Genomic DNA, 21,200 nt, shown 5'->3' with positions numbered 1-21,200 from the left:
CATAGGCGGAGCCCCCAACTTTTTGACAAAAAATAAAAATGCCACCTATAAGATCTTTCAATTCTCATTTGTATTTACAGTGCCTCCCCAGCAGACAATTCCTAACTCCGCTCATGTGTGCTATGTATATTCATTCAACATGTTTCTCAAATTTTTGAGTATGAATGACGACTACATGATGCATGACACGAGGTTCGTCTGTTACGTTTATTAAACACGTCTAATACAGTAAATTAAGAGTAATATGTAATATATCCGTATGTACTTGGGCAATATGTATGTTTGTTTAATTTATAGATATGGATTCTATTACAACATACTCCAAATTATTGTGTGCGATTCATATGACTACGTGATAGATGACATGCTTCTTCCGAGTCTATTTGAGTATTTAAAATCTATGTTCAATGTATATTTTGATAATCTCTTTTCTTCTGCCATTTTTTCCGTTTGTTATTTTTCCATTTGCCATTTTTTCCATGGGCGTGCTATGAACTCTACCAGTGAGAAGGCTCCAATGCTGTTATAACATAATGAAAATTAATTTTGGTGTCAGAAGTAGTACTAAAAAAAGGAATGGTTCTTAGATTTTTTTGTACGCGTCGGTCGCAGAATACTTCACTGTTCCTTCACCATCTGTGAACGTCTCCAACGATCACCTGAAATGCTTGCTGCCATTTATATTTTTAAAATCAGTCATAGCATCACGATAAATTTATAAGTACAAAAACAACTAAAAATTGTTGTACCGACATTGATATATTTTCAGGAATATATCATTAAAATATCTTTTTATTTTATATATATTTGTAAAGCCAAATTTTGTAATTAATAAACAATCTTCATAAATTAAAAAATGTGTTCATTAAATGCTACAAGCACATGGGTATGATTTGTAGCATTCCATGAACAAAATTTTTAACATTTACTATTATACAATGTTAAACTAATCTTATTTTCAGGAAACTGACAAATTGTGAACTTGGATGCAGTAGTTATATTATTATATTTATTTTCTGAATATTTTTAGGTAATGTAATTGGTAAATAAGATCCGCTATCGAAATTATATAGGAAGCCGTTGAAGACAATATAAATATACCACTGCGCATCGTTGTATTTCTTACTTTTTATTTTAAAATATCAAATTAAACTCTGTTGCATCCAAGTACATAATTTGTACACACAGTGATGAAGTCACAAAGACAATCATTTTTATTTTTATTACATATATTTCTCCCCCTTCCCCTCCCTTACATTGTGCCGTCAAAGTAAAATAATGAAAACATCCCAGGTCCGAACCTCATCTATGTTGTAAGTTTGATCAAGATCGATCGGGTTAAGTTATTAAGTCTTATTCATTTTCATACATTTACCCTCTTCCCCTCCCCTCTCTTAAGATCTACCATCAAAATAAAATAATAAAAAGCTCCCAGGTTCGAACTTCATCTATGTTGAAAATTTGATTGAGATCGATCGGGTGGTTCAAGAGTTATTAACTCCCGAACATGGTCACTTTTATTTTTATATTTATTATTGATTTTTGCATATCTTCCCCTCCTCCCCAAACCCTACGTTGTTCCGTCAAAGTGAAATGGTAAAATCCATCCCGGGCACAAACATCATCTATGCTGAAAATTTGATCGAGATTGGTCGTTTAGTTGAAGTGTTATTAAGTTTTATTTATTTTTTTATAATTTCCCTCTCCCCAAAGTTCTATCATCAAAGTGAATAGCTAAATACACTTCTAGGCCTGAAGTTTTTTGTTCAGAGACACCGCTATTAATATATAGATTAAGCTTAATCTTTCATACGTGTGTGATCAGTTAGTTATTTACGTATGTAAGCGATAAAGAAAAAAAAAGTGTATTCAAAATTACCAATGTAACCAAAGCTACTGGTTATTTGTGTGTGTGTGTAGACTATCAAGGATTAAAGAGTCACGGATTGCGTGACCTCCAGTGAGTTTGTGTAGATAAACACACGTATATTATTTAAAAACGTTACGAAATTTGAGGTTCCAGATCTGGTGCACCTATACGCCTCTATGCAGCAGTAGCTTTATGATGAAATACACTTAATATAACCGCTTGCCCAGCGTTGAAAAATGGTTGTCAAGTTGGTTGATTTTTCTGTGAACATTGGTTGGTTGAAAACTTATAACGCAAAGCGGGCATCATTAACGTATAGTCGACCGTTGAAAAATGATCACAACCAAAAATCAATCGTTAGCCAATAGTCATTTGATTACTTGAGCACAAGGATATTAACCCGTCGACCCCCAGTGTCACCTACAGGTGACACTTAAAGGCATCTGTTTAACCGTACAATACGTCGACTACGAAACTTTTTTGTGTGCTACTGTGGTTCACTAGGACCCTTTGGTGAATGATCGGTAAATAATAATTTCCATCTATATGTCATTGGGATGCAGAAGTTCGCACTTGTGCGCACGTAAGAGGTTATCATGTCGTCTAAAAAATACGCACATATCTTAAATCTCGTATATCTAATATAGAAACATACATAATGTATTACAATGCCAATTTGTGTTCATTAGTTATGGTTTTGGCTTCCAAAATTACATTTGTAATGATACTGCATTTTGCCGGAGCGACTATTTTCAAGCACATTTATATTCTCTCTTGCAAGAGCTACACATGTTAAGCAGTGACAGATCTTGAACAATATGTGTGAGGGGGCAGTACAGTTCTTTGAACTAATGATTTCGGACGATATTGCACATTTTATTGCAGACATATCTAATTTGTATGCTATGAAAAGAAACCATATGTTAAACGTTACAACTTCAGAAATAAAAGTTATCATTGCAATTCTCCTACTATCAGGATACTTAGCTCCAAAAATATAGGCATGTTCTGGGAAATACGACTAGACACACACAATAAAATGGTAGCTAGCAGCATACGAAGAAATAGATTCCTTGAAATAAAGAAGTACTTGCACGTCTGTGACAACATGAACTTACCACCGGACGTCCGATATGCTAAACTAAGACAGTGTTTTACGCTACTAAACCAAACCTTTTTGTGTAATTTTGAAAACGTATCATACAGTCGCGTCTCTGTGGATGAGACAATTGTGCCTTACTATGGACATCACGGAGCTAAACAGCATATCCATGGAAAACCGTGGCGATTCGGTTATAAGATATGGTCGGTACTCGTATTGGATATTTGATTTCATTCGAGCCATACCAATGAGCTAAATATTCACAACTTCGTCAGCAGGATGAAATTGGTTTAGGTCCGTCTGTAGTTTTGGAAATGATAAGACGTTTACCAGAATCACTGGTCCCATACAATCTACTTTGACAATTATTTTATAACGCTTCCATTATTGTTACTACTTACTGCAAAAGGATTTGGAAGTACACGAACAATCAAAGAATATCGTTTGCAAAACTGTCCGGTAAAAAATTCAAAGTCTCTGAAAAAAGAGAAAAGGGGATGCTTTTCCTACAAGACAACACAAGACATAATTATTGTAAAATAGCATGACAATAATATAGTAGTTTGTAATGTGTATTGTGAGGTACTATATATGATCTCTTTGGCCTACATGGAAACACAACTGTTAATTTGTTAAAATGTTCCGATGTCAAAATATATATCTTTTGAGAAAGATATCCTCTGAAATTGTTCTTATAATGTTCAGTATCACCTAGGGATGACACTCCCATATTATTAGTAGTATTTGAACTGAATAAGACATATTTTACAATCAGTAAGCCCAAACCACTTAAAACATGTACTAGTGCAAGAAAAAGTGCAAGAAAAAATCACTTTTATTTACTTATGGGTGTTGACGAGTTAAGTAGATTGCAGTAACAATAAACTAAGAGCAATTATTATTGGTCTAGGTTATTAAACAAATAATATTCTTGGTGGCCTGTAATTGAAATAATACTAAAAAAAAAAAAAAAAAAAAAAAAAAAAAAAAAAAAAAAAAAAAAAAAAAAACTTATATTTTGGATTGAGGCGGTGTATGCCTCTGCACTCTCTTCTCCATTTCCATTGAGCTGACAAATATGTTGTTTTCATTGCACTTTGAACGACAAATTATAAGCAATTGACATCCACTTGGTTGTTAATGGACACTCAATTTCAGAATTCGCCCTTCCAAAATTCTTTCATTACTCTTATTGACATAACTTCCTGCGACAACTGCACCAGCACACTAGCACGTGCGTATTTTAGAGCTTATATATCATTAGGCAATAATAGAACACAAAAATACAACATATCGTTTCAACATTTTATTATTATCTATATTAACTAAGAACCATACTTTTTTTAAAAAAAATATTTTCTATACACTAGGAGGAGGGAATAACTACCTAAAAGCTTACCATATTCTCAGAAAATATAAAGAGTTACATTTTCCTTCAGTAGGGGGAGCATTTCTCCGCCTCCTTGTGATTCCTACAGTTTTGATTTTAGTGTAAAGTATTTTAGTCAAATAGCTGTGTTTGCCGCGAATAACTGGAGAGTTACAGCTGTTGCAACGTATGAATAAAATTTTCGCAGAAGTCGCGTTTTATTTTCCGTCACAATAACTAATGTAAAACAATTTGAATCTGTCAAATGTTGAGGGATGGAATAATTGTTAATAACAACAATAATAATAATAATAATAATAATAATAATAATAATAATAATAATAATAATAATAATAATAGAATTACAATAATAACTACCTAAATAATAAGTGATGAAGGAAACTGATACTTCGGGATTCGAACTCAAGTCTGCAGTTTCATTCGATATCACTCCGTTACGAGTCCTTCATCTAAAGTTGACAAATTAAACTATTAGTTACGAACGACACACGTTTGCTAAGTACAGTGTCCACTTATTCATTTCAGATTGCACAGCTGTCATTCGTGAAGGAGCAGAAGCAGCAAATCACAAAGTTTATATCGTAGTGTTTTAGTGCGCGCAATAGCCGTAGTAGCGTTGCAACAATCGATTGTTTGAAAATGGAGACTGTAAAGGCGCGTGTACAGTGGTGTAGTTGTATGCTGAAACAAATTCAGTTATTCAACTGCAACGAAACTTTCGTCGGGTGTACAAGGATCCTCCGTCATACAAGACTATAAAGAAATGGTGTGATCAGTTTTTGGTGACCGGCAATGTTATGGAAGAACACGATGGTGGTAAAGACAGAATCAATGATCAGGTTGTAGAAAATGTGCGGGTGTCATTTGAAAGGAGTCCACAGAAGTTGGTGAGACAAGCAGTGAGAGAACTTGATATGAAACGTTCGACAATTCACAAAGTGCTTTACCATTGACTGCACTTGTACACGAACTCAAGCCTGATGACCGACCAAAACGAGAAGCGTTTGCATGCACTACGCTCGAAGTCATTGCTGACGACGAGACGTTTTTATTGCGTATGTAAAAACAGAATATTCTCTAATGTATGTTTCAACAAAATTTCCTCCCGATTTTGACATCTTCATGGTTTTAACTTAGTAATAACTTTAACGGCAATTCGTATGGAGTATCGAGAAAACCATCTAATATTGATTCATCTTCACACATCAGAAACACAATGCAATAGATTATACTCAACTGGATTAAATACTGCAAATCTCAAGATCCTGAACGTGTTCTTTTATTATTATTTATTTCTGATAAAAATATATATTTTCTTTTACATGTTTGTTGACAATTGTGTTACAATTATAAACTGCTGTGTTGTGACATATAATTTACTTTAGACTTAAAAAATGTTACTGCAAGATGAATTATTATTATCACAGGTCCATAACAAACAGCTTACAACAATCAGGACTCCAGCATACATATCAAATTATAATCCTGTCTCCTTCCTTTACTTGTTTTTATTTCTTCTGTATTCCCGTAATATTTAGTCTCCACTCTGTAAACTATACCACTGGAATGACCAGTACAACCAAGAAAATGTCTAATATCACAATAATTTGGATCACCTAGGTGATCCCTTCAATCATTCAGAATCATAATCATACCACCAATTGCTCGAAAAGTCCCTGAACTCATTAACTTCTACATGTGGAGGTATATACGAATAACGTTGTTTATATAAAAGAAACTTATTCACTGGTTCAGGTAATTTTAATCTCTTCACAGCTTCTTCCAGAGACACTCCTTCTGTCACTGTCTTCTTTATCCATCGCCTAATTTCTATTCTACATAAATCCTGCAAACTGCTTGGCTCCCCTGTCAAAGGACATACAACATAAGTTAAATAATCTGACTGATACTACACATTATTAAAACACTAATTCTTAGTAAAACCTTATAGAGAGTCGCATCAGAAGTTTTAATGTCCCCATTGTATATCTGACATGAACAAACCCTAAACCGAGCAAGTCCGAAACCCCAGAAGACCTAAGGTTGATCAACATCGAGAAGTTCTCAAATTTATTAATCGCCGTTTATTTTTAAGTGAAGAAGAGTAGACATTCTAAAAGACAACAAGCCAATATTTGAAAACATATTTAAGTCTAAAACTCTCGTGCCAAGAACACTGCATCTGTGTTCAAAATATAAAAGAATCAGCGCGTACAGGTAGCGAATAACGCTGTTTCGTCCAATATTCTAATATATGTAAATCGTTCTTACAAGTCGAAGCTTGGAGTTCCGTGTCGTTCGAATTCTCTTCCCCCACAAGTAATAGGCGAGAAAATCACTTAAGGTTACTGTTCCCTCCCCCTTCTCGGACTATTTCGTCTTTTCACTACCAGACGCTCACTTTCTCATCTAGCAATCACTGCTAGCGCCTCTACTGGGAAGAACTGAAAGATCGTAGCGCTCAGTTTGAATGTGTCCAGGCTTTACAGTGTAGTCGCATAAATTTGGTACTGAAAAGGGATCTTAAACTCCAATTAACTAATCCACCGATCAACAATATAGTGACAAATATGACGCAGAACATCAGAAAAGTAGCAGTAATACCCAGTACAACAGTTAGGATTTTCACTGCGCAATGTTGTATACACTTGATCACCAAAACTAAGATCTCGGAAATGTAAATTGCGTGAGTACATAGTTGCATATAAATTATCAGTAGTCTACATAATTGTTGGATTAGTACGAGTAGGATCTTTTCATGTTTAACAAAAGATATTTAAATTATACTTCTTTCTTTAATTGTTGTGAAATGCTGTTGGTTCGAAATTTTCAGCATATTCTATAAAATGAGTTAAACAAGAAGAAGAATAAAAAAAATTCTTTTTTTCTTCTTTTGTTTCTTCAATTTTACAAGTTTGTCTATAAAGGGACTCTGTTTGCTGTATTGTCACTTAACTCATCTCTCATCCAAATTCAAGTTAATCGAAGCTGACAGGGACCGGGAAACAGGATCTTTAAGGACAGTTAAAAAGTTCCGATTCACTTTAGAGGCACTCAAACCAACGTCTAACAGTTCCACGCGATCAGCAGCCGAATATGTCAAATCACTCGACTAGAGTCACTAGCTACCAGCTGCACCAAACATGATTGAGTGAACTCTCTTGTTACAGGGTAAAGTGTCTGTTGTAGTGTCTTATTTTCAAACCTAATTGGCCTGGTGTAATGATTCTATTGCAATGTTTGATGTTAATGATGTTTGTTATTGCGACTAATTCTAGCTGTTTGATATTAATACTTGGTCTATTTCATATTTGTTCATCATTATAATATAAATTATTATGATTATTCAGGACGTTTTATTAAGAATCACCGGTGTTAAGGAGCATTCGCAGTGGAAACCTACGAAGATACACTTTACTGAGACTTCTGGACTTACAAAGTCATAACGCGATGTTCTAACAGACTGTCAAAATGCTTCACCCTAAAAGTTGCTTTAAACTGGGGATGCGGCACTAACCTTAAACGGCACAAAATCTAAAAATCAACTGTTACACAAATCCTAAACGGCACAAGCCCTAAAATCTCTTGTGACACTGCGTCCATGCCAAGAATACTATAGAAGCAGTACGAATAGGTAGCGAATACACAGTTTTAATCTTAAGTAATGAAGATTGTGGGAACATTTCAGAGAAGACATACATCATATTGTGTTAAAATCAAATAATTTTTTAAATAAAATTATCGTAAAACATTTTTCTTAAATCGTAGGGGTAGGATAAATTAATCTTGTTATTCTTGGCAAATTTCAAACCCAAGCAATGGGAATAAGTGGAAAATCCTAAAGAAAATACAAGTGGGAAAAGACGGAGAAAGAAGTAATACACTAATCTCCATCTCTATTTCTGGTTAGCATATGTATCAAATTTTGCCGTATGCGGATGCGAAAGCATTTAAAAACAAAGTGAATGTGCAAGTTTTCAAAACAAATATTATTGAGCTCCCACTTATCCGAGTTCGTAATGCGCGCAACTTAGGTGTGCCTTGTTCTACATTCTACTTGCGATGGGAGCAGTAACATTTTGTTGACCAAGCATAATGAGACAACTGGGCAGATACATAAATTAACGATTATCGAACTTCTGTTCAGAAAGGAAAATAGCGCCTGAAAACTGATGCGCTGATCACGCATCACCCAATTGAACGAGCGGCGTCTGGTATGTCCTACCCCGTCATCGGATGTAGAAAAAAGAAGTTCAATAATTGCTTCCCGATCAAAGCCCTACGGCATGCTGCCAGAGGCCTTCCACGTGCACAGGGAGCAAGATGTTGCCGCGACCGTACCGCCGAATGTATCTGCTTTCCCGACACGAAGCAATTGAATGAAAGGGGCGAGACAGTGGATGTCAATCAGAGAGCTGTTAAGAGAATTGTGTGGTGTTACTTGAAATATTATCTGGAAGCAACATTTGGATGAATTCACACGGGGAAGAATTATCGGTAAACTTGAAGAACGACGACGTATGACGAGTGTAGTATTGGTATTGCCTACATCATTCTTTTACAGGGAGCAAGATGAGGAGCATTCCGAGCCACAAGCAATGCTTTGCGTAGGATACGTGGTGCTCGACCACGTCAACTACAGCAGCGGATGACTCCTACATTGTGCAATGGGCAACAAAGGATTGACGTCAAACAGCAAATGCCACTGCAAACACATTTAATAGGACTGCAAGGCGTTCATCAAACGCTTTACAGAGGTACATCGACTGCGCAAGAGCGGTCTCTTTGTCCGACGACAAGTACATTATGTATCGTTGACATCCATACATCACTGTTTGCGATGGTATCAAGAGCATCAGGACTGGGCCGGAGAGGAATAGGATTGCATTCTCTTTTCAGATGAGGGCAGATTCAGTAGTCATCCTGGACATGTAGGGCGCGAAGGATAGCATGAGCTATGATCTTGAAAATCCGCAACCAACACACTTGAAGGGAACAGGCAATCTTAGTAGTGTTGCTAACTGCCACAATGGTGACCTAGAATTTGGCGACTTTAAGTGTTTCTGGAAAGGAATGACAAACACACTTTGAATCAATCTGCAGCATTTCTTTTCTCACCTTCATTTAGAAACATCTGAACAATAAAGTAGCCTATTTATTTAATAACATGCAAAAATGCACTCGGCGTGTTAAATGTTTCCTTACTCGTATATTGTTGGTTTTTTTCTTTCTTTTTTTTTTTTTTTAAATGCATGATGATCGTAAAGTAAGCTAAAGTAAGTAAAAATTACAGCACATAACACGACCTATATTTGTAATCCATTCATTCTGCGGACCACGGCTCATGTCATAGCCTTAGGGAAATCGTAGCTACAGACTTGTCAACTCCTTCCCCCCTCATACAGGAAAGTTTGTTACTTTTGCTAGTAAAACAAAGTGGTCCTATTGGTACCCTCCCTCCCGGGGTGGTTATTTATGACACAGATGGGGGCGTCTTGAGAGGCAAATGAAGAAGCCGAACTGGACACAGTGTTCTTGTGTTCAGTGAAGTGTGGTTCTTTGTGTATAATTCTGTGCTGTTTTAGTCTGTGTTGTGTGTTGCTTTTCTAAATCATAATGGAGGGTAAGAAGAGTGGGAAACTTGGAAGAACGAAAGTGATTCACAACCAAAGCAGAGAGATTTTGGTTAATGTTTATGATTTTATGAAGAGAGAAGCTGACTGTGGAAATCCAATTAACGTAAAGCAAGTGCAAATGAGAGTATCTGAAGCAACCGGTGTTTCAGTAAATACACTAAAACGTGTATTGAGTGAGCGGGAAAAAAAACATCATCATGGGAACGAGCTTTTCCATTCCGAATAAAAAACGGGTACAACGAAGAACAAAAATCTCGCCGGATGATTTTGACAAATGCGTTATTCGTCGTACAATTAATGAATTTCATATTGTTCACGGTCAACGATCTTCTGTAATATCACTGTTGCGAGTACTTCGAGAAAAGATTAATTTTAATAGAAGCACTTGCGTCTTTACGGAAAATAATCCGTTCCTTAGAATTTAGATGAATTAAAGCTGAAAACAACAGACGACTACTTATTGAAAAAGATGAATTTCGGTCAAAGATATTGGCTTATTTGCGAGGTATAGATCATTACAGAAGGCAGAACTGCCCCATAATTTACATGGATGAGACATACTTGCATTCATCGCACACAAAACAATACGCGTGGAGCGATAAGAATAATACAGGTTTACTCACGCCAATTTCTAAAAGACAACGCGTAATAATCATGCATGCTGGCAGAGAAAACGGTTTTATTCCAGACACGCTAGTCATGTTCAAATCTGGAACGAAATCTGGCGATTATCACGATGACATGTATTATGAAAACTGTGAAACGTGGTTGAAGTCGCGGCTAATTCCTAACATGCCAAGTAATTCAGTTTTTGTGATAGATAATGCACCATATCACAATGTCTATTTAGATCCTTCACCGACATCATCACCCCGTAAAGATGTAATGATCGATTGGCTTGTAAGACAATATTCCTTTTAGAGAAACTGTGTACAAATCAGAACTTTATAATTTAATCAAAGCCAATAAAGCTCGTTTTCGGACATTTAAAGTAGATTCGCTCCTTGCTGAATATGGACATTAAGTTCTTCGTTTGCCTCCTATCATCCTGATCTAAACCCGATAGAGTTGATTTGGGCTGCAGTCAAAGAATATGTAGCAGTAAGAAATACCACTTTTTCCTTTAACTATGCGATGAAACTCGCCGCAGAGAAGTTTACAATGATAACAGCGGAAGAGTGGAAGGCAAGGTGTGATAAAGTACGAAGATGTGAACAAGCATATTTACAAATGGAACCTTAGTTAGACATTCTTACTGAAAACATTACGATAAACTTGGCTGAGGGCAGTGACAGTAACAGTGACTCCTTAGAAGAAAGTGACGACGAGACAGAAGACGAAGATGATGAGATGGATTGTATGGACAGTATTGAGCCTTTATAAGTACCTGAAGCTACAGGTAAGCCTATCATAATATATATAAGTTACATTTAGTCAGTAGCGTAAGCAGGAATTTATTTCGGGAGGGGTCCAAACTCAATATGAGGTTATTTTATATTAAAATTCCTAAAATTATGCTAAATTTACACAAAAATCGAAAATTCGGGGGGGGGGACCCCCAAGACCCACCCCCTGCGTACGTCCCTGCATTTAGTTATTATCCATTGTTTTTACTTACGTTTAATGTTAGTATCAGCATGCGTTAGAAACAATACCAAAAATATTCCCTCTCTCTCCACTTTCACCCTCGCAAGACAGCGTTCTTCATACCTCCCGCTTCTCCGAGTTCATGCTATCTCTCGCGCTCTGTACTCATCTGGCGAGGGGTAGGAAAATGAAATGAAATCTTTCAGAGTTTTACGTCCCACGCTTATGCCGGCTAGGCTAAAGGAGACGGTGATGATGATAAATGAATGAAATGGTGGAATGAAGAAAGTCGGAGGAAACGAGAGAACCCTGAGGAAACTCACGCACACGGTGTTTGTCCACCACAAAGTTCACTTGGCGGAGGCGAAAGGTAGGAACACGCAATGAATACAGATGGTAAATACTTTAACATCTCATAACGCAGTCTGCGCATCACTGGATCTCAAATGGGTTGTCAGTTGCCTTTGCGAAATCATCCTGATTTATTAGTGACCACTGTGAAATAGTTTGAACAATGCTGTTGATGGACCTTCTGTTGGACCAAAGAAGTATTTGAAGACAGTAGACAGTACTACCACTGCAACATGATGATGGCATACAAACCACACCAATTCAGTTCCTAAATCATCTTCAATTCTAATGCATGCCCCTTTATGTAGACCTGTATTGTTGGCTGTTGTATCAAATACGAGACCTCTAATACGTGACGTAATATTTCATTTCTGAAATACTTCAACACAAGCCTCTGCCTGTTTCTCTCCTGTTGCTCTCTCCATTTTAAAAATTGCCAGAAATTTTTCTTTACCACTCTCTGTTACAATAATACCTATACGATCAGCACTGCTTTTCGATCCATCCACGTTGATAGCTACGATCATATATCTATCCAGCTATTAGCACAGCTACTGTGTTAAATTACATTGTAGTCTTGACTAGTGTTGTAAAATTTCCGGAAATTTTGAACCTGCTGGTAAAAAGCCGTTTTTTCCGGTTTCTTTCCGGAAATTTTGGAAAAATTGGGAAAATAACAAAAATCTTTGTATTAGATTAGTTTTACTAGTAATGGAACCGTTGTTTTTTTTTTCGAACGCGTGAAAAATGTTATGTTGAGAAATTTCAATATTGTGAATATTTAAAAAAAAAAGAAGCATTCGAAAATAAAACTGTAGTAGTTATTCATAAAAATTAATAGTCTGCACTCATTTCCTTTATGTGCCTTTTAGTCGTTTACTTCTGGTTGTGCATTAATTACAGAACTTTTACAATTCCATACACATCTACCACCATGAAGCGTTTCTGTTGCAACAAATAGGGCTCTTTAATGAAACTGAGTTCTTAATGTGATCTTTGATTGGTGAAATTTTGTTAATGTTAACCAAATTACTTCTTAAAAGAGACAGCAGTAGGCAAATTTCACTAATACTCATGCACTAAAACATATAATTACTATTTTTTAATATCCAAATACAAACTTTAATATAAACTTTATGTACAAAATTTTGTTTGTAAACAAATACCTGTTTTCTAGGGCGACAAATTATCTATATACAATATATAAAAATGAAGGACACTATATTTGTAATTTAACAAATCTTGAACCACCAGACTGATCTCGATAAAAATTTTCAACATAGATGAGGTTCGAGCCTGGTATATATATTTTACCATTTCACTTTGAAGGTGCAACTTGGAGGAAGGAAGTGTGGAACAGATCTTTGCGTCGAACGCATAGTTTTCGGCGTTGCTGAGATAAACAGTGATATTTCCGATGAAGTTTAAATTCAAATTCAACACTGCAACTTGAAGGAAAGGGAGGGGAGATATATAAAATAATCGAAAATTACCAACATTAGTGTCAAATCCATAGTTTTCGAGGTTGCTGAGATGAACAGTAACACTTCCGATGTCGTTTAGATCCAAATTTATCCCTCCAAATTGGGGGAGGGGAAAGTACAAAAAAATGGTGCAACATGATCGATATTACTGTGAATCCATAGCTTTCAGGGTCGTTGAGATGAACAGTGACATTTCCGATCCAGTTTAAGTCCAAATTCAACGCCGAAACTTTAAGAAGGAGGAAGAAGTGATATATAAAAAATATCGAAAATGACTGATATTAGTGTCGAATCCATGGTTTTTCTGGTCGCTGGCATGAACAGTTACACTTCTAATGCCGCTTAAATCCAAATTCAGCGCCGTGACCTGGGGGAGAAAGATATATACAAATGATCGAAAATAACCGATATTAGTGTCGAATCCATAGTTTTTGGGATTGCTGTGATGAACATTAACACTTCCGATGCCGTTTAAATCCAAATTCAGCGCCGCAACTTGTGAGTGGGAGAAGGGGTGGATATATAAAAATGATCGAAAATGGCCGATATTAATATCGAATCCATAGTTTTCGGGGTGGCTGAGATGAACAGTGACATTTGCGATAAAATTTAAATCCAAATTTAGTCTCCATTAGTATTCCTAAAGGGGGAGGGTGACATGTACAAGTAATTGAGAATGACTGATACTAGTGTAAAATTCATAGTTTTTGGGGTCCCTAAGTTCATTGGTGACTGATTTGGTGCTCTTTATACGCAAAATGAAACGTATTCTCCCCGTGCGAAGAACGGGTATTCGAAAATATATACAAAGAAAAAGGGATTTATTTTATCGCAAATAAAAAAACTAAAAAGTAAAATTAAAAGCCGTTGATTTAAGTATTTTTCCTGCTAGCGAAATATTTATATGCTGCAGACATGTTACAGCAAATAAGATTACCATCAGGCGAAGAAATAGTTTTTAAATTATATTTTCCGATTTTGCCAATATTTCCGAACAAAAGATTTTTTTCTAATAGATTCAAAATTTCCAAAAAATTTACACAGCACAAGGAAGATACGGATCTCCGTAAAATATATATATTTGATTTTAACGCACTAGTATTAACTAAAATGATTATATCCCTGTTATTTTAACACTTCCCTGCCATAAAACGGTAACTTTATAAGATTACTTAAGATAATTTACATGCGTCTATATTAATTATCTAACTAGAATTATATTTTCGTATCTTTTGTAGCCATAACTCTATTCTATTACGGTGCTAACTTTAAAGGAGTGGTGCAAATATATTTGTTGCCACAAAATTTCCCTATTCTAATACAAGAAACATAAATACTCAATGATCTTAACTGTAAACTAGTAAATATAAAATATTGGGTTGGCAACTAAGTTCCCGCCGTTTTTTAAATTGAAAATATCTGTATGACATTAAATACTTTCGGCACGAAGTTGTACATCATTCGAAAGAGAATATATTGTTCTACTTAAATATATGTTTCGTTGTTACTAAGATACATTTTTTGTTATTTACAGATCATTAACATAGAATGTCAAGTTGAGAAGAATGAGCATTTTCGACACCTCCTTCTTTTTGCCTTTAATCAAGGTTCTAAGGCCGCAGAAGCTACTCGCAACATTTGTGCTGTGTATGGAGTGTGTGCTATAGCTGAAAGAAACGCCCGTGATTGGTATGCAAAGTTCAAAAAAGGAAACTTTTACCTCAAAGACGCCCCTCGTCCTGGCCATCCAGTTGAGTTCGATGAAGAGCGATTGAACCATCTTTCGTATGAAAATCCGCGTCAAACAACAAGGGAACTGGCAGAGACAATGGATTGCTCCCACACTACTGTAGAGAAGCATCTTCACTCGATGGGCAAAGTTCAGAAGTGTGGAGCATGGGTGCCTGACACTAAAAACGGCGGGAACTTAGTTGCCGACCCAATAGTTCTAATTTTAAAAGCATAATGTAGTAAAATATTCGAAAATTTCAATTTTTCCGGTTTTTTTCCAAGCCTTTACAACACTAGTCTTGACACATATAATGTTGCAGTATACAGGAATATAATGTGGCGTATACTAATTACCCACTAATATTTTATAAGGCAGTATATATTTACCTTAAATTTACGAATAAACGAGTATATACGGGGGTGCGCATACGCTCCAGCGTATACCTTTGAAAACGGTCCAGCGTGTACTACCCCGAAATTCTAGCATTAGATCATTGGTAATACTGCACGAGCAAAAATGTTTAAAATGGAGCGATCTGTAAATATTGAGCAATAGGGCTGAAATTTAGCAACTAACTAACTTATGACTAGAGGAAAAATGTGCCTTGTGGAGGATTATTTTGAACAAGCTGATTTTTTGCATTTGGTTTTGGACCACCCTATATTATATATATATATATATATATATATATATATATATATATATAAAAAGAAAGAAAGAAGATGAAAATCAGTTTTGAAATAACAATATAACAGCAAATCACAACTAAGACAAAGGTTTACATCATAATTATTTAAGAATAGAAATCATACCCAGGACTGACATAAGGTCTTTCCATCTCCTCTGCGGTATATAATAACGCCCTTTCACCATTTCAAGAATCATAGGCCTAATAATACCCGTTGCTCCGAACTGTAGAAGAAATTTCAAACTATTTACGAACTGCTTAACTTCATCATGACAACTTCCGAAATTAAAACAGTCTCGACCACTTCTGCAGCACCAGTTGATGATGTCAATATGAGAATATCTTGTATGTGGAAGGAGCGCTATTAATAGCTTTGGACACAAGTGGAGCGCATAAGAGAAAATGTCAGGTCCTGAAAATTTACTTGTCCTGAAATAAATAAGCAACATAGGATTAATAGGTCATTAATAATAATAATAATAATAAAAAACATATATAGTTGTAATAAAAGAATCTTGCTGCGGACATGGAAATGAAACAATTTACCAGAAAATAGAGAAACTGTATAACGCAACATTAAAAAATAAAATAAATAAATATCGCCGAACACATTACGCTTCCAACAACAGGGAGAGGAAGTACTTTCCCCGTGGCTATATAGTTAACGTACGCACCTTAAGTACAGAAGACCCACGTTCGACTCCCGGTAGAAACTCAAGTGGTTCGAATCTCACATTAAACTGTAAGTCCACGTCTCATTTAGCTTCGGTGCTGAAACGAACGATAAGCTGCAAAACAACCAACCAAATTGGAGAGGAAGAAATACGAAGAAAACAAATATTGATAATGAATGAAGCTCAAAAACGTATGAAACTCTACATGATGGCATCTAGCGTTGCGTAACAGTGTTAAATTCATCTGGTCCTTCCACAACCACACTTTCACCTCCCATGATATGAGTGCCAAACTGAAAATGAACGTCTCAACACAAACGTACACTCGTGTGCACAAAATTTTGCTCATATATTGTAATTCACGATTTTACGCAAATATTACATTTTTCCTTCCTTCTTTGGATATAGTTGGATGATTAGTAAGCATTGCATATATGAAAATGTTCCCTAAAAATATAAACAAAAAACAAAATTAGGCTTGATTAAGTATATCTTGGCAGCCATCCTTTCGAGATATTTTTGTAGCAGATTGCGAGGGAAATTGACGTAATTTCAAGCAAATTAACTGGATCAAGGAACATAGTAAAGTGGAAGTGGACTAGAATATAGCATATCTTGGTTTAAACTTACTACTGCATTATATTTTCTTCTATATATCTATATATATATATATATATTACAGGGTGACTGGTAATTCGATGCATTATTTGCAAGGGAATGTTCTACAAGTATTTTGGAACATTTTTTACTACAGGAACCAGGGGTCGCAAATCAATAGTTTCTGAGTAATTTGCACATGTCTGATTTCTTTGAAATTTGCCGGCTAACGAGAGGTGCGCAAGAAAGTTTTACCCTGCCCCACTTCTACATATCGTAGAGTGCTGAAATTTTGCAAGTGTCATCCTGCGTACTTATGTATGTCATGTAATAATGTACAGCTCTTAACTTTGCACTGTTGCTGTGTTATAGGTCCGAACATAAAGTAAAATGTAGTGGTCCAAAATCCATTACTGCACCTTAGAAAGCAGCGTGGCAACATCGCAGAAGTACTTGACCCTAGGAAATGACTGCATGGTTGAGAAAAGGTGGAATGAAGGTGGTGTGCTGGCAAGAAAAACGCGAACTATGACGAATTTCATACGCAGAGTCGTGCAAATGTCTGGCCAACATTCGAGCAATGAACGGGTTCGTTGTTTTCCAGGAGGCAGACACCTTTTGTCAGCATGCTATGCTTTTAGATTTTACAGAATCCCGCAACGCACGCAGCAGTGGACCATAGTATATCCTGGTAATTGTGGTACCTTTCGCCTGGAAAGTAAGTAGTAATACCGCATGTTGATCTCAAATACACGTGATCATCACTTTGGTCGCTCAGAGAACACAAACTTACATTAGTGGTAGTACGTCCGCACGCTGTCATTGGTTTGACTAGGATTTCCCTGGTTTTCTTCACTTCTACCAGGCGAAGGCTGGGATGGTACCTTCTAGAAGGCTAGGGCCATTACTTCCCAAATCCTAGACTCATCTAAAAGACCGATGTGACCCCGGAGCTGGAGGACGGAACCCTTCCTTGAGTCATTCCCTTACAAAAATACATACATACATACATACATACATACATAAAGAAAGAAAGAAAGAAATAGCAATCGATTACACCGACGCTCCATCAAAGGAAGTTCGTGTTCAAGTCTGAGCGACCAAAGTGATTATCACATTTATTTGAGATCGCATGGGGTATTACTACTTGCTTTCTGGACAAAGGATACCACAATTATCAGGATATATTATATCTCACTGCTGCATGTGTTGTGGAATTCTGTGAAATTCCAGAGTGTGGCATGCTGACAAAAGGTGTCCGCCTCTTGGAAAACAACGCACCCGTTCACTGCTCGAATGTTGGCCAGACAGTTGCACGACTCTGCGTATGAAATTCGACATAGTCTCCATTTTCTCTTGACTACACACCATCTTCATTCCACCTCTTTTCAACCTTGCAGTCATTTCGTAGGGGCAAGTACTTCTGCGATGTTGCCAAGTTGCTTTCTGAAGTGCAGTAATGGATTTTGGATCACTACACCTTACTTCACGTTCGGACCTATAACACAGCAACAGTGCAAAGTTAATAGCTGTACATTACCACATGACCTACGTAGGTATGCAGGATGATACTCGCAGAATTTCAGCGCTATACGATATGTAGAAGTGGGACAGGATAAAACTTTCTCGCGCTCCTCTCGTTTGCCTGCAAATTTCAAAGAAATCACATATGTGCAAATTACTCAGAAACTATTGATTTGCGACCCCTGGTTCATATAGGAGAAAATGCTCCTAAGTACTTGTAGAATATTCCCTTGCAAGTAATGCATCGAATTACCAGTCACCTTATATATCTATCTATCTATCTATATATATATATATATATATATATATATATATATATATATATATGTGTGTGTGTGTGTGTGTAATATATTGGCTTCTGTAATCATGATTTCTTACGAAAATACAGAAACAAAACAGAAAAATTCTTCAGTTGAGGCTCAAAGCGACGCGGTATGCCTAAACAAACTTAAGTAGTACGGAAAAAAGTCGGAAATTATTTCAGCGTAGTCAGCTTGGTATATTCGATAATGTAAAGAACCATGAACACAAACAATTTTTTTTACCCCGAGTCGAATCTCATCTCCTTTTCTCACAAAATAGTAAAATACATGTAAGATTTTCATATTACAGTACTAAAAAATGAAACAGTATAAGAAAATTATTGAGATTAGAGGTTTTTCTTACATGTAACAAGTCTGCTAATGCACTTAAGACACTGTGTTCATGGTTTGATCACTTATTTTAAATGCCATTGCGTCTTTACATGGCGATCATATGGCAAATTACAGAATAAAAAGATCGGGACACATTACGTAAAATACATATTTACAATGTGTTTAGCGTAGTAACCAAAACGCTAATTTCTTACAGTGAAGAGTACGTTTACGATATGAGCTATCATGGCCCCGGAGTGCGAATCGATGATGAACCTCTGCCTCAATAGTGTAATTGAAGCAGAGGGTTGGTGTATTTTTTACTAAATGAGATCTACAAGACACATCATCTCCATTTTCTTTTTAAAGCCTTTTTCTTACAGGCTTCAAGTTTAAATATTATTATTTTCAAAATAATAATAATACTAATAATAAAGCTTTTTATTGAGGGCGAGGTTCAGCCAAGGCTGCTCTACCACAAGGCTTTTCTTTTATGAAATTTATTTGTAATTATATCTGAACATACAGTGCAATTACAGCGCGGCTATAGTTTCCCAAACCGTGCAATGGCTTCATTTGCCACCTCTCTATCTCTAGAAAGAACCCATCTTAAAAAAACAGACTTTAAGAACGTTATTCCTAGTATAACATTAGGGCCATTAATGAAAATATATATTTCACTGAATGATAATGAGATTTTTAGTTTCATGTGTATAAAGGTTTAGTGAAAATTATGCACCATGAATAGTTCGGTGGAAAAACAAAATTAGTTCATGTCGATTCAGCGATACTTTATGTATTATTTATATATTATTCCGGCATCAGTTGACGAGGTTAAAACACTGATTGATAGAATGTATAGAACATATATTACAAGATGAAAATAATACTATCTATTTTGTATTCCAAGAAGCTAAAGCTAAAATAGTTAAAGTATTTGAGGCGATTAAGTACCAGTTAGTCAAAAAGAAATCTATTACTAAGCGATTACTGCACATTGTAATGTGTATAACATGGAAAGACACAACACTAAAATATATGAATACTTCGCTACACACTCTGTAGGAGTTCTGTAGGAAACTCAACTTGATCGGAGCCTCTCGAACAAATAATCAGACATCTACATTACTCAGAAACAGATGACAGTTCGTAAATACAAAATAATTATTATGTCATACGAAAATTAATTCAATTATTATATGCAAATCTGATACATATCGTCAATAATGGGCTTTGCAAAATGAAAATGAAAAAGAAATCTTTGAGTTTTACGTCCCACGGTTATGGCAGTTAGGCTAAAGGAGACGGTGATGATGATAAATGAATGAAATAGTGGATGAAGAAAGTGAGAGGAAACGGAAGAACACCGAGAAAACTCACGAGCATGGTGTTTGTCCACCACAAAGTCCACACGACACGAGCTGGGATCGAACCAGGGACCCCAACCACCGGAGGCGAACGCTCTACCACTGAGTTACCGCGCCCCCTGCTTTGTAAAATAAGTGACGATCACATCAACAATGGATTTTTTAATGATGACTACACAAATCTACAACTGACTTGTTCTACCATTAACAATGTTCACACAGTTATAAACTAATGTAACGCAAACATGATTCATGGATCTAATATACAAATAGATGCATCGTATTAGTAAATTTAACAATCTTGAAGTCAAATTCCAACAACAGATATAAATTTTAAATAATACGTGTTTCCAGTTTCAATTTTGTACAGCTTATTTATTTTTTTTTAAACCACCCTCCAAAACTCGCCGCCACGTACAAATGCATGTGTCGCACATACAGTACAACCCTCTTTGTATATTGAAGTTGCATACAATGATCAAAGGTTGCTTTTTAGTTATATGACAATTGATATTATTTTAATTTGCAGAGCTTCTTCGTGGCTGAGTGGTTAGCGTTAGCGC

The 21,200-nt window shown here is 36.0% G+C and overlaps 1 protein-coding gene across 4 annotated transcripts in view; it reads right to left on the bottom strand.

Annotated features, from left to right (window-relative positions):
* Positions 1–5,634: 5,634 nt before the first annotated feature.
* LOC145686459 (uncharacterized) overlaps positions 5,635–21,200 on the bottom strand; it is a 201,606-nt gene continuing 186,040 nt past the window's right edge. For all 4 annotated transcript variants that reach the window (XM_081759778.1, XM_081759781.1, XM_081759779.1 and 1 more), the window contains 2 exons: positions 15,965–16,269; positions 5,635–6,228 (listed from right to left, as the gene is read on the bottom strand). In XM_081759778.1, the coding sequence (XP_081615904.1) occupies positions 5,996–6,228; positions 15,965–16,269 (538 nt within the window). In that variant the 3' untranslated portion in view covers positions 5,635–5,995. The remainder of the gene's footprint in view (positions 6,229–15,964; positions 16,270–21,200) is intronic.

Source organism: Thermobia domestica, chromosome 5 (genome assembly GCF_964235325.1).
Source record: "Thermobia domestica chromosome 5, izTheDome1.hap1.1, whole genome shotgun sequence".
Lineage (NCBI taxonomy): Eukaryota > Metazoa > Arthropoda > Insecta > Zygentoma > Lepismatidae > Thermobia > Thermobia domestica.
The sequence above is the reverse complement of the archived record's forward strand: the minus strand, read 5'-3'. Positions and strand labels throughout refer to the sequence as shown.